Raw genomic sequence first — 15,276 nt, forward strand, 5'->3', positions numbered from 1 at the left:
TTTACCGTGCAGTAGTCACAGACATCAACAATGATTTGGAGAATTTAAAACGATCGGAAACAGGTAGTTTTTGTAGAAATAAAAAAATTTGCAAAATTTTGGTTTGCAATAATGTCAAATGCACCGATATTCAATTGCGAGCTTCAAACCGCGCTGATGTTTAATATTGATGACACAAGTTCTGGCTGTGGGTATAAACGATTAAAAGGATCGATATAACTGCGACTACGAGAATGAAATGATGAATGGTGAAAGCGCCGATATCCTTTGTAAGTTTTTTTTTTGCTCTACTTCTTAGATCGATCCTGGTACGGTAAAAAAGATTAATGCGCCATTTTTAAATGGCCATATCTTGTCGCGAAGAAATCGGTGCACGCAACGCGTAGTGCACGCAAAGAGTCTTGAGTGAGTACTTTCGACGAAACTTGGTTAGAAATGGATTTAAGCAAAAGTAAGAGTCTCTTTGAAGGAAATGTAGAACAGAGCGGAATAACCTGGCGAGGAAAGTTGATTTTGTCAGGCAACATAACTCACTCGTTCACGGAGCACACAACGTAACGGTAAAATCGTTCTGAAAGCGTCTTACGACGACAAATCATAGCAACACTTGTGACATATCGACGCGACATTTGCAAGAGAGAGAGAGAGAGAGAGAGAGAGAGAGAGAGGAGAAGCGAGATATATAGAAATCATATATAAAGGCATAATTTCCTGGAAAGCTTGGCAAAGCATCGATATGGAAGGAAACGAAAAACCAGTTATGCCATCTGGGCCGCCACGCGAAAAAGTCTCATTTTTTCGCAAACACGAGCCATTAGACATTTATATCAGTACGGAATGTTTTTGCCTCGATATTCTAAATCATATTGATCTTTTCAAGAACAATGTTAAATCCGAAAGATGATTAAATTTTGCACAACTTCCTCTCTTGATCTTTCATATCCTATCCAACTTCCTTCATTTTTCTTCCTCAGCTTTCACAACTTTTAAAAACCCAAGGAAAAAACTGCCGATACCGTTAAACGGGTTTAACGTTGCCTTAGTGATCAAATGCTGTTCCAATAATAATCCATTACTGCCTAATAATCGAAACTACGGCGTTCTATTTCGAAAATCGAGTGCCGTTATTTCACGCTACGATATTAATATGACAGTGATGTAATATTATTTCTATGTAAAGTGCAAAAAAATTGAACATGATTTGCCACTTTTAGTATCACATTACTGGCTGCCGTATAGTTAATAATGAGGTAGAATTTTTCCCCTTTTCGTGAGACGTAAAGAATTTCTTATAGCTCGAATCGCGCTTCGGCGCGATTTATTTATATGGGATAAATTTGTGAAGATCTCTCTTCGAGCGCGATTAAAAATCGCCAACTGTTAGAATTTATTTACGTGTTAAAATGCAACAATGTAATGGCGCGTTTTCGAGGAAGCCATGAGTCAGGATTCCAGAGCGAGCATCAGCCACGAGTCAGGATTTCGGAACGAACATCAGCCAAGAGGAGTGAGGAGGAGGAGGAAAAGTTTTGTGGGAACAAGGTGCGAAGATCGAGGTAAAATAATAGGACAATGCACTTCGCGACGAAGGATATATGAACGAATTCGCTGGCAAACGAACGGATAGGTAGACAGGTAAATGAACGAATGAACGCGGGATCAAATGGCTCGTAGACAAATAAATCGAAAAGAGGAAAGATAAACGTCGCTGCGCGAAATACGAGCGGGAGAGAGAGGCGGCCAGAGGATGCTCCGACATTCCCAAACACAAAATGGCGGAAGAGGACGATCTTCAATGGCGTTGACGAGTCGAGTCGACCGGCGGTTTTACCGTTACGCGACCCAATGACGAGAGAGATACGTTCGCCAGCGAGAAACGTGCTGGCTGCTTCCACCATTCGATGGGTGCCTCGTGGCCGAGGCAGTATACGATATACTAGTAATGTGGACGTGTGTTCCACGAATATTGCCGCACGAAGTAGGTTCCACTTCGCACCTGAGAAGTCGTAAAAGGTTGAGAGATTTATTGATCACTGAACGGTGAATTCGTCGAGAAATTGGATATAAAAATTTTTCCAAAGATTCGCGGAAGCGAATTTAAATCTTCGTTACTCGCTCTCTTTCGCTCAACGATAAAGTGATGAAGTAAGATTGAGTTTATTAGATATATCTTGTCTCTTTACTTTGTGAGACTATACTTGGAGACATTTTTTCACTTCTCGTTCTTACACTTATCGTTACTTTGTAATTCTGAAAACGCGTATTTCAATGTTCTCATTTCGTCCCTTTATTAGCATCAATATGTTGAGTATTTTCTGTATTTTTATTCATGGGCGAATCTGAAAATTCTAGCTTGAATGATGAAGATCGTGGATGATGGAGCAGGGCAAGTCCGTCAGGCAGATGTACAGACGAACCCAACTGGCTCATAGGGTTACCTTTGAAACCGTGAATATACGAAACAAGATATACGCCGCAACATACGTCATAAGCTTCATTGTTGAATATCGTGGATTTCCTCTATTCTCGAGCAGTCGAATGAACAACATTCGTCACTTCCACTGAAACTTCGCCATATGTTCTTTTTTTCGTCGTATAAAAGCTGTAGTATACGTAAAAGAGAAACTTAAACAGTAAGATATAAAGTTAAGAGATACAGTTAACTTGTCTTAGCTCCGAGACACTATCGTGTTTTCTGCAGATAAGCAAATCAATAAAATTTTAAATTTGATATTATTTACGTTATTGCTTTAGATTCTCTATGATTGATCGATTATTGTTTACACGGAAAGAACTAAGATACTTAGCTGCAAATTTAGCTAGATACAAATTTGTAAATAATTTTGTTTGCATCATCAAAATAATTATATAGGACGCTCACAAACACTCGTTTTTAAATATGTACGAGAGATGTATATGTAACTACATTTTAGATACTTCAGCAAAACCGTTCTTTTCCTGTATATCTTGCTGCCTTACATTTTTTTTCTGTGTATCAGGTTTGAATGTCGATTATAAAAACAGGATTTAGAAAAGGTGTTTAGTTAATTTTCTGGTTAACGGTGATCGACATCAGAAGTTTACTATAAATATCGCGACATTCGGTGGTCGCGACAGTGCGGTACTATTAGTTTTCAACGTCACCGCGTTGTGGTATTCGATTTTCGCAATGATTTGTGTCGACATTCGATGTTACGTTACGATAGGGAAACGTTATGATGCTGTGTCATGTGTGAAAATCGATTTTTATAATGATAAAACCGTCTGTATAACGTACGAAAAAATTATTGATATATGTATCAGGAATATTTTAAATAATACGCATTCTCTCTCGATTAATTTTTTTATCGACTGATTCAGAGACTGTTTCCACGAACAAATTGATAACGCATAAGAAAAAAATGCTATAAATACTTTTATTTAAATTGGTTAATTGTACCATTAAATATTTATGAAACGTTTGAAACGTTTGAAACGACCTTTCGGGTCATTTAAATAATTACGAATGGAATCATCAATGACATTTTTGAAACAATATCCCTTTTATTTTACGTCATTGTTCTCACCCTCGATTATGATTAAATTTTTTAATTAAAAACGGAATTTTACATACGCTTTCTTTTTAATTTATATAAAATATTACCGAAAATTCATATTCGGTAATTTTTGCCATTTACATTCACTGAATAAACGTAACGATGCGATGGAGAAGTGGATGGGAATGACGTGTTGTTTCCACCGCTTGGAAAACACACAAACAGCGTTGGAATGCTGATATTTTTTTTTTTAATTTCTTCTGTAAAGATATAACAATCAAACTTCAACTTGCAAATACTTACGCACACGAAACAAACGTTATTTCAAAATAGGAAACGTTTAATAACTATTTGCACTGTTAAATACACGTTTGTAAATATTAAAAAAATTTTTTTTTCTATGGTCATCGCTTTTGTATTATGATATTTTTCATCCTTTATTACAACATTGCAAATGCAACGTATATTGGTTATTCGTATGTAAAAGCTTCATATGTAATAGATTTTTTATGAAATGTATTTTAGTGCGTGAAATTTTAGAGAGAAAGAGAGAGAGAGAAATGGAGCGAGAGAGAAAGAAACACAGGAACGAGCTCGTTCAATGCTCGTTGTCGAAGCACACGTTACAATGCAGGTGCCTCTCTATAGACACGTCCAGGGATTAAAGTTAAACACGTACTATTGTAATAGACGAGTTAATATGAAATATTTTCAAGTTAAAAAATTGTCCCTCGAACCTTTCCGCGTTTCTCTCCTCCCGAAATTAATCTTTATCATCGTCATTCTTCGTGTTTTAATTAGATAGTTTACAACGAAAACACGAGCGAGGGTAAACCAATTTCTCTGGAGAATGCCAACGTTCCGGATTCTCTAACGGTACTACTGCCGTCATCGTCGTCGTCGTCGTAAAGACAGGAATTCACGCAGCTTGCAATGCGACTAACTGTAGCTGGCGACGAATCGTTTACGCCAGTTCATTATTTCGTAAATGCGACACGGTGCGAATATCTGACGTCTTTCGCGTCGCTAAACGACGTCAGCGTGTTATTCTCTCACTTGCTTTAATCATGCTTGGTACGCACGGACTCGGGTTAACAATCAGTATTGTCAACGCTGGCAAAACTTGGCATTAATTGCGTAAAAGGTGCACTCTTCGATGGGGAATCGGTGAACCCAAAAAAACTAGGTTGATTCCTGACAGGCAATTTGTATTGCCATTATCACGGTCCCACGCAGTAGCGTTCAAACGCTGCCGTTCGCGCTCACGAATTTATTCCGTCTTAATGGAAAATGTGTGTACGTGCGAGGCTGTAAAGCACGACGATGGAGAGGCCGATCGATTCTTATACATCGAGCGACTCTCTTGCGGTCGATTTCCTCATCGGGTCACCGGGTTATCGGGTTACCACCGACGCGGATCGATCGTCCGTTAATGCTCTGTCACCGCCTACAGTTCTAATGCGTAAAATATATTATATAAAACGTGCGTGTTAGAGAAAGAAAATACATTGATTTTTTCTCTCGTTGTTATTGAAATACTAGTCGGTTTCGATGTGTTTGTTGTTGCTTTAATAAACTCCTTTTATTTCAGCACCTATCGGAGCGTACACCGACGAGACACAGATGGACACACACGAGGGCTCGACGGTGCAGTTGCAGTGCCGATTCCCACCACCGCGGGAAAACGTCACGTGCTTTTGGCTGACCCACACGAATAACAATCTCGACAACGCGGCGATCGAGAACCGCTCGCTGTCGCCAAACTACAAGGTTTACATGAACTTGCAGGAGGGCCGTTACGACCTGCAGATCAGGAATGTGTCCTACGAGCGTGACAACGGCAAGTATGAGTGCAGAGTGAAGGTCAGTAGCACCGGCGTCGACCTCCACAGGAAGTACATTACCTTGACGGTGCTGAGAGCGCCGGGTCAGCCGATGATATCGCCGACCTCCGCGTTGGCCACGGAAGGCAACGTACTGGAGCTGGTGTGCAACACCATCGGTGGCAGTCCCGAGCCAGAAGTGAGATGGTACCGCGGCAGCAACACCACCCTGCTGCACACCGGCAAGACTCTGATAATCCATCCCACGCGGGAGGACGACCGGGCAGTTTTCCGGTGCGTCGTGAGAAACCGAGCGATGCGCGAGGGTGAGACCCTGAACGCCTCGGTGACGCTCGACGTCAACTACTTCCCACGCGTGTCTGTTGGAGAAAACCCGCTCAAGGTCGAGGTGAACGGCACCGCGATCCTCAGATGCCATGTAGAATCGAAGCCGAAGGTTACCATGATACACTGGTGGCGGGGCGGTTCTTACGTCTCCACCAATTTCGAGCATATAATACCTAAGGTGACGCTACAGGACTATGGCACGTACAACTGCCAGGCGGACAATGGACTCGGTAGGTTGGTCGAGAAACCTTTGACCCTGGATGTGCTCTATCCACCCACAGTGTCCATCGAAGGCGACGCTGTCAGAGTAGCTGACGTAGAGGACAGTATAACCGTCCACTGTAACGTGTCCGCCAACCCGATGCCGTCCGTGATCGAATGGCTGCGGGACGGCCGACCAGAATTTAGGCAACCAGGTTCAATCCTCCGATTGACCCGTGTCACTTCGGAACACGCTGGTAACTACACCTGCCGCGCGGTGAACACGATTTATCCTACCGGCGGCGAACGCAGGAACCATTCAGCCTTTTCCACCGTGACGATCCGAGTGCGGCACAAACCCGGCCCGGCTAGAGTGACTCCGGATTCGCCGGTCGCCGTTGAGGGTTCGCGGGTGATACTCACGTGCATGGCCAGTCCGGCTGGTTATCCCGAGCCACAGTACAAATGGTGGAAGGTGGGCGAGGGTGGCTCGATTCAGGTGCCAGCACCATCCGGCCCGAAATATGAAATCGACTCGGTGCACCTTGGTAGCGAGGGCACCTATAAATGCTTTGCCATCAACGAGATCGGCATCGGTGAAGCCGCGTCGGTAAACCTTACCGTTCACCAGCCGCCAAAGATTCTCACCAAGCTGCAGCCCCATGTCACGAGGAAGTAAGTAAACAGAATCGTGTAGAATTTTTTTAATGCAAATAAAATATCTATATGAGTCTCCGTAGTTGTCGTTGATGAGTGAAAATTATGTATTGTCTTAATGTGAAAAGATATAGATACAATTCGCAACTAATTAGGTTTCACTTCTAAAATCTAAACTACAAAATTAAAGTAAACGTTTTGACTGTGGATTTTGAGTCTCCTCTTCAGCGTGAAAATTGTACAAACTATCATAGAATTTTCCTTTAAAATATCTCACTTTTCGATCGTCAATGAAAAATTTAATTTTTATTGAAACAAATATATTTGCAAATTGCGATATGAATAATTATTGTTTGATTTTTAAATATTTCGACTTGTAAGATCGTATTCAGACTCTGTTTCTGGATGTTTTATTTTACATGCAACGAGAAATAGCAATTTATTTCCCTCAGCACAATTTGCTTTTTGCAAGGCCGTGACGTATTTTCTTTATCCACTTTGTCCTTTAATCTTCAAGTCGTAAATGTCGTTGATGCAATTGTAGAAAGTCTGTGGACTTTACGTTTCTTCTACTTACGCTTTCTTCTACATATTTCTTCCATAAACTATGTGCCACTCGGTGAAGTATAGTAAAGTCGCTTCGCGAGTACACACAACAAGATATATCTTCCGTTCTAATAATCTAACGTTTTCTTGCTTATCGCAGAGTCGGCGAGTCGTCGTTCCAAGTATCCTGCGTAGCGCAGGGCAAACCGCGGCCTAGCGTGCGCTGGCTGAAGGACGATCAAGAATTAACGGCCGACGAGAGGCTCTACAAAGTAATTACGACGGCGTCGGAGGGCCATGGTAACGTAATAACCGTAAATTCCACGCTGAGTTTTCTGGGTCATGCTCGTCCGCAGACCGATGAAATCGTGGCGGGCGATCGCGGTAAATACACCTGCGTCTTCGTGAACGAGGTGAAGAAAGTCGAGTCTACGATGATGCTCAAGGTAGAGCACGAGCCCATAGTTCTCCATCAGCACGGCAAAGTGGCTTATAATCTCCGAGAGACCGCCGAAGTTGCCTGCAAGGTTCAAGCATGGCCAAAGCCCGAATTCCAGTGGAGTTTCGGTACCAATGCCGCGACTCTTCAAGGCTCCTCCAGCGACGGTCACTACGAGATTACTACCACTAGCGATAACTACGATGCTTATACGTCCGTCCTAAGAATGACCAACATCCGCGAGTCCGATTACGGTGACTATACTTGCCGCGCTGCCAATGCTCAAGGTAGTGTCATATCCACTATCAGATTGCAGCCTAAAGGAGCGCCAGAAAAACCAATTAACATCACCGCCATGGAGATCGGACCCACATACGTCACCCTTTTGTGGCAACTGGGTTTCGACGGTGGCCTGCCCATCACAAAGTACTTTGTTTCATATAGAAGAGTGGCCGGTGGTGACGAAATAGTCGCGCCAGACTGTGCGCCTCCTCGAGGACCGATCGGTCAATGGCTCGAGCTCGATTGTCGGCGATCGAACCCGTGCAACGTGACCAATCTGGAGCAACATCAGACTTATACTTTCAAGGTGAAAGTCTATAACACCAAGAATCATTCCGATTATTCCGACGAAGTAACCGCCACCACGGCGGTAGCCAAAATACCCACACCGCTTAGAGTTAGCTTTGATCCGGAAAGTAGTACGCTCGCTATCAACGTGGGTGCCACATGCTTGGCGTTAGTAGCATCTATCGAGAAGTTTGACGGAGGCTCGGATAGTTCATGGCGTATCGTCGACGATTGGCCCCTCGAAGTTCTTGGAAGTGCGCCTACACAAAGAGAGGGAGTATTGGACGATCCCGAAGCAGCCGACTCGGAACCCCGACTGAGAGTTCGGTTGTGCCTCAAAGCCGACCGGCAAAAATGCGGCGAATATGCAGAAGCCGAAAGTAAGTATTTTATTATTGTACAAGACGTAAAGTAAAGAGGAAAGAATCAATATTCATAAATTTATTTTAAAACTTATACAGTTTCTTAATTATTAGAAAATTGCATTATTAATGAATTTTAGGATATAATAATTGACTTACACATTCAATGTTATATATTGATCAATTAAAATAAAAATATTAATAAACTTAATAGAATTAAAATCTTATCACATTAATTCCTTGAAAAAAATTGTCTAATAATAAATAAAAATATATTTTAAGTGTGCTAATGCTAATAATAATTTAAACCGTGTTGAATAATTTCTACTACTGAAAATTTCCATTAGACAATAAATATTTCTTCCCACAGTTTATAAATACAAACTTTTTAAATAATGAATTTCGAAAGCAGTTACATTTTTCAATTTAATAGACGTTTGTGCCAGTTAACAGTTATATTTTTTCTAGTTTAATAATACAAAAATTTTTTTTTAAATTAACAAACTGTGTGTTTTAAAACGATAATGACTTAAACAAACAATTTCTAATAGTTATTATTTTATTTTGTATAACACTATAAAAATATTGTTAGATATTTGGAACGGATTTAAAAGTTGTATTTTTATCGAGAATTTACGCCCATTAAACGTTCTTTTTCTCTTAGTTGGACCATCCTACATTGCACAAGCTGGTTCTCTCGGAACGCCGACTTTAATCGCCCTGATAGTGAGCGGAGCAGTTTTTCTACTGTTCGCGGCCTTGTTGTTACTGTTTTGCCGATGCCGGCGAAAACACGCGACGAAGGCAAAAGATTACGAAATGGACACAAACGCGTAAGTATTCGAAATCGAAACTAATGCTCGTTGTAAGTGGAGAATAACTTAAAGCTAGACTTTAAGCTAGACAGTATGTCGCATCACGTAGCTCGAGTGCAAAAAAAGGCACGGCCCATTGAATTCTTTCCTTTATTTTGTAGCGTCCGGCCGAGCCTTGTAGCAGGTAACGGCCAGCAAAGCCAACCACCGCCACCGTATTATGCCGAGAACAAAGCGCTGGAACACAGCCTGGATCACGCCTTGGCTTTGGAAGATTCAAAGACGCCCGCTTATTCACAGTCTGGATACGGTTACCATCAACCCAATCACAATATCAACGGTAAATATTGTAATAGTTTTCCCGCAAAAAACTTTTTCAGGTTTGTGAAAACCTGTTAAAAGGTGCTTTCCATATGTATTGTTCTGCCTTTGTTACGGAAAGATAAAACGATGTTTGTTTTGACTTGTGTCACTAAATGGAAAACACCCAAAGTGTGCAAAAAAAAACATTACACGTATTCTTCGATTTTCCTTAGGTGTGAACATGGGCTACATGGACAACAGTTATTCGAATTCCAACAACGGCGGTTCCGTCAATTCGCAGGACTCCATATGGCAGATGAAATCTGCCGCTGCAAACGGCGTTAACCAGCCGTACGATCTCGCTGGATACGGTACCACGGAGTCCGATTACCCCACGCACCCTCATTATCTCCCGCAGCGAGAGGATTACAGGGAGAGCCACAATCTGAGCCGGCAGCAGTTCTGCACGGAGCCCTTCGCCACCGTCGTCAAGTCTCAGAAACACGTCGGTCGGTATTAGCCTTACGATCGTTTCACGTGACTCCCTCGTCCAGCTAGCCTAGCTTCTAATGACAGTCCCTATATTGTCGGTGTGCGTGCTAGGTTGCAGCGTTATAGATTATATCGTACGTTACATCGATCTTCTGCGGCTACAGTACATTGTTTCGCGGTGCCTCCTCCACCTTCGGAGAGACCTCGTTTCGTCCTTCCTCTTTCCCCGTTGCCCTCTTCTTCCGCAATCTCGTAATTTCACCTTCGTATTAATCGTCTGTTATATCTTCGTACAGATTCGCCTTACGACGTGTCGGGTTTGCCGTACCAGGAGAATTACGACGAGGACACGAAGCCGCCGCAACAGCCCAGCCTCTCGTATGACGAGAGCCTCGAGTCCGGCTACTCAACGCCGAACAGGCGTAGGATCATCCGGGAGATAATCGTTTGAGACCTGCCTACCGGCTCACGAGCCGGAAACACGCGTACCACCTGGCTATAGCAGCAGGCCCCCGTTTGTCATACGGTAGCGCAGCATCGTCCGCATCATCTCTATCACCGCCATCGCCATCGTCACCGTATGGAGATCGTCCTTGAGAATCCTTCCGTGCCGCCGATCGCGACGGCCACGACGGCGACTTCGCAATTGGGTCTTCCGACGCATCCGCCGCACCACTTTCCGCATCGCGCTGCATACGACGTAGGTTTAGGACATAACCCGTCGTTGTTGCCCGCAGAGGATTATTACGCGAGGAACCGTCACGTGTATAGCGGTCTAGACGGAGGCGCGCCGGCTCCGGTGACAGTCCGACGAATTGACAAGTCCGGTTTGCTGGAGATCGCGGAGACGGAACCCGTCACGTATCCGCGTCCTTGCGTACTCACTGGTGCGGAGGACGTGACTGCGCGCGGCCTATCGTTACGGGTCGATCGCTCGGGACTTTTGGAGGCTGTTCCCGAAGCTGCTGATCAGCCGGAGGAAAATAACGATGACATGACGACGAAGCTGCTCGACGAGGTCGTGGGAGTGTCGCGAGGAGAAACGTTAAAAGTGGATGCCGATGTGAATCCTTGCGTGTTCGAGGATGGTTGTCTGCTGGAACGGCCATCATCCTTGGAAGGACAGGCCTGTCCGGACGAGGTCGACGCGAGAGCCCGTTCTGCGGATTTCAAGGTGCTAAGCGGAGGCCCGCGAACTCAACTCGATGTTTCCAAAGCCACGGAGAGGCTACCGCATTTGGCGTTTTCACCCGGTCCTTCCCTACGTCGTTTCCGAAACGATCCTTCGAATAGGTCTCCGTTGACGACTCGTGACGCGGATTCAGCTTGTGATCTACGGAATCAAAGATCTCCGGATTTTGCCGCGACGTATATTGCCGCTGGTTCCGCTTCCAAAAAACCTGCCGATCCGTCGCAGAGTCCAATTACACGCGAACGATCGCAGATAGGGTGCACAAAGAGCAGCGTTGATCCAGCGTTAATCGACTCGGGCGTTCCGGCGATCGACACGATCAAAATATCTCACGAATCGTTGCTCGCGAGAGGAAGCGCGGTACAAAAGGACGATCCACCAGGAGAGGAGAGAGCCGAGGCAGAAGGATGCGAGCATACGACCGTCGAGAGTCTCGAAAAGGACGAGGTATCGTTCAAAGGGTCCAACAAACTTCTCGACAATGACAATGTCCAGACGCTCAGAGTGATCATTCTGTCGGAACAATTGTGAAAGTGACCGTACTCGAGTGCAATGATTACAGGCAGTGATATCATTATATGTGCGAGTGCTGGTGAATGAGTCAAGAGTATCGGAAGACACCAGGGATATGGTCTCTTTACGAAGGAATTTACCAACTATCAACAAGGAGGACAGTGTATCCTCTGCGTGATTCGCCATCTTTCCTCGTTCCATTTTATTTACCGACTTTGCGAACATCTGATTCTAAGCAATTAAGACTGTCTAAGAAATTTATTGTTTGAATTGTGTATTTTTGTTGAACATTAATCGCTGTTTCAAACAGTTTTCGAAAAGTCGAATTTTATCATTTAAAATTCATTCGTCTATTTAACTGTTCGAGATTGATTATTTTCTCGCTAACGCTTTGAATTCGGCTATTTTATCAATATTTTACAATGTTGTTGATTCAGACAATTAACTGCCATCCCGAATTCAATGCGTTAATTGTTGTGCGTTTAATTAGTCAATCTCGACGCGGCTCACGAGAATATAATCACAGAATGTTATTTTGTTAAATATACGATTTTCACGACGCTCGTTATTTTATTGCATTTATATTTGCTTTCTGTGTTGATTGCGGATATTTCTTTCTATATTTTTATAGAAGACGCGTGGAAGTTCTCGTGAGACTGCGTCCACGAGCGTTCTCCAAATACGATGTTAAAGTATCGGGACACATCAATTTCCGGCCGTTCACGCGAGAAAAGACGTCGCAAGTATAAACGGGAAGATATATTTCAAGAATGAGGGCAGGTCGGACGGAGAATCTCGCGAGTTCAATCTTCAATGACGCGCAGAAGCTGTCTGACTACCGCCTATCAGTGAAGACTCGATGCGGCGTTCGATGTATTTTATACTTTTATATACACAAGTGTGAAAGGATAATGCGCTGTCTTTTCGAACGACAAGAGATTGCGGTTTACCGTAGCCGCGCCGATTGGTTTTATTATATATAAATGTATTATTCGCGGAGCGATTAACGCTGCCGGTTTTGTAAGTACTAGGTGTAGCGTTTATAAGTAAAAGAACAGTTTCTTTTTTCGAGATCGGCCGCGTCGTGCAGGGCCATCGGGCTGAAATCGGCGAGACAATTATATCGACATTATCTACCTTGTGACGGAACAATCCGGACAACTTGAAAGGTCTGAGCCAAACATTTAAGGGATGTCTTGGATTGTCACATTGTCTGCCGAGAGAAAAGTTTTGGTATTTGTGATCATAATTACATAGTAAAATAATTACAATTAGGAGCGAATTTTGTAATTATTATTGCTGTATAATATTATTCTTATTATATTTATAATACAATAATAATTATAATAGTAAATATAACTAATTTATAATTCTATATACTAAAAAGAATATATAGTTGTGTCCCAAAAAACGATTATAATTTATAATTACAATAAAAATATATTAGATAAACCGCTCGTATAAATTTCAAACAATAAAATAAGGGGCTTCTACTATAAATTATTGTTAAGGGTTTTTAAACACGGCTGATGAGGACTTAGTACAGTCGAAATGATAGAAAAAGAATAATAAAGATTTAATGTTTACATCTTTTAAAGCTCATTTATTGTAGTGACCTGATGGAAGCCCCTTATTTTATTGTTTGATTATATTATAAATTATAATCGGCACCATTATATTTTTTTCGTATATAGAATTCTAAATATAATTATTACTGACATTGTAATAATAATTATAAACAACAGTAATAATAATTATAAAAAAGGTTTTAATCTTAATATTTTACTACCTAATTATAGTTAACCTCATAAGTACCAAAATTTTTTTTCTTATAATTAGTGAAGGTGACGGCGCATCGAATGTTTATCACGCAATTGTAAATACTCGATCGAGTTTCCTGAAGTACTTAACACAAACGTAAGAGCTTATAATGCTCTATGATAATTGTATTCGCGCCGCCAGTCATGAGTTGGACGCGACGAACTCAGACGAGGAGTCGAAACGAAATCTCGACGACAACGAATTTCGCTGTTTCAGCCCGCGACACTTTGGACTAACGATAGATACTAAATGTATACACACTTTTTTTTTACGTTCGTGCAAGTTCTACGCGTCACTTCGTTTTATGGTTGTACGCGACGTGTAGATGTATGTGCGCGGCGCCTTTTGTTGAATTTTTATCCCCTTCCTTTCCCTATTTTTTCATTTATATATTACATATATATATCTTTTTTTATTTTTGTAGCGTCGATCGAACGCGTCGGTAAAGTTTCGTTTCCCTTTGCTCGCGCAACACACGTGAAAATATAACAGAACGGAACACAACGCATTTTACTGACAACCGTATTAGGATGATCGATTGTGACATCGTATTACGTGTCAGTATATGTTCCTGTCGTACATTTTTACGAAATACTCTGTAGCGTGATAGATTGTAAAACGACCATCTCGGTCACGCGTTTTCACCCTTGGACAAAATTAAAGACACTGTAACAGAGTTTAATCACGAACGATTTTATCAAAAAATATTGTTAAAGACAGAAAGGCAGGGTTGGAAACATTTTTTCATAAGAATAACACGTTATCATTATCGTTATTTAGAAAGTAATCAAGCGATACTTTTTTGTAATGTTAAAGTAAGATATTAGATTTAAAAATTATATTATTTAATAATCAATATTAATTATAAAAAAATAGTCTCTATAAAACAAGCTTTTCTTTATACTAAATTTATATTTAGTAAATCTTTAATAATTTTGTATATTAATATTTTTATTTTTTATTTATGCTTATCTTTAGGAAATTAGATTGTAGTTTACAAACGTAGATTTTTATTAAAATTTTTATTAAACATTATTTTTAAACATTAATGTTGTTATTAAGAGTGCATTCCAATATTCACTGTCAATACTGAAAATTTATGGTTCACATTACGTATATATTATAGATTTTTAGTATTAACAGTGTGACTACCGAAATGCAATCTAAGAAATGAAGTACAAACATTTTTCGATATTTAAATCTCTATTATGAAATATTTCTGGCCAATTAACACTAATGTGATTTAATGCATAATTATAAAGATAATAACAGATGAAACTAACGATAAAAGTAATACGGTTGAATTTGTTACCGTTAAATATAACGATAAATATAACATTACCGTTACTATTACAGACAGAAAAAAGTAATGATCGTTACCGAAAAAAATAACGAAATGGTAACGGGTGTTATTACCCAGTCTTAGAGAAAGGTACATATGTATACTTTCTTCTTGTATATATACTATCTCACTCTAACTTACACTGCCTTTATACACTGTTAAATATCAAAGAAGTAATGGTAACCTAATCTTTTGAATTAAACAAAATTTTTAATTTTAACTTTTATGTGTGATTTTGTCAAAATCCTGTCAAAACGAGAAAAAAGGTATATTTATGTGTGTATGTATATATATATATATATATATGTATCGCTTT

The 15,276-nt window shown here is 41.2% G+C and overlaps 1 protein-coding gene across 1 annotated transcript in view; it reads left to right on the forward strand.

The window, feature by feature from the left end:
• Positions 1-10,550, forward strand: part of LOC108756894 (hemicentin-1) — a 31,796-nt gene extending 21,246 nt beyond the window's left edge. The window contains exons 2-7 of the mRNA XM_018501046.1: positions 5,128-6,583; positions 7,272-8,500; positions 9,147-9,315; positions 9,459-9,637; positions 9,834-10,109; positions 10,389-10,550. Of these exons, the coding sequence (XP_018356548.1) occupies positions 5,128-6,583; positions 7,272-8,500; positions 9,147-9,315; positions 9,459-9,637; positions 9,834-10,109; positions 10,389-10,543 (3,464 nt within the window). The 3' untranslated portion in view covers positions 10,544-10,550. The remainder of the gene's footprint in view (positions 1-5,127; positions 6,584-7,271; positions 8,501-9,146; positions 9,316-9,458; positions 9,638-9,833; positions 10,110-10,388) is intronic.
• The last annotated feature ends 4,726 nt before the right edge of the window (positions 10,551-15,276 follow it).

The sequence above is a fragment of the Trachymyrmex septentrionalis genome, unplaced genomic scaffold (assembly GCF_001594115.1).
Source record: "Trachymyrmex septentrionalis isolate Tsep2-gDNA-1 unplaced genomic scaffold, Tsep1.0 scaffold13, whole genome shotgun sequence".
Lineage (NCBI taxonomy): Eukaryota > Metazoa > Arthropoda > Insecta > Hymenoptera > Formicidae > Trachymyrmex > Trachymyrmex septentrionalis.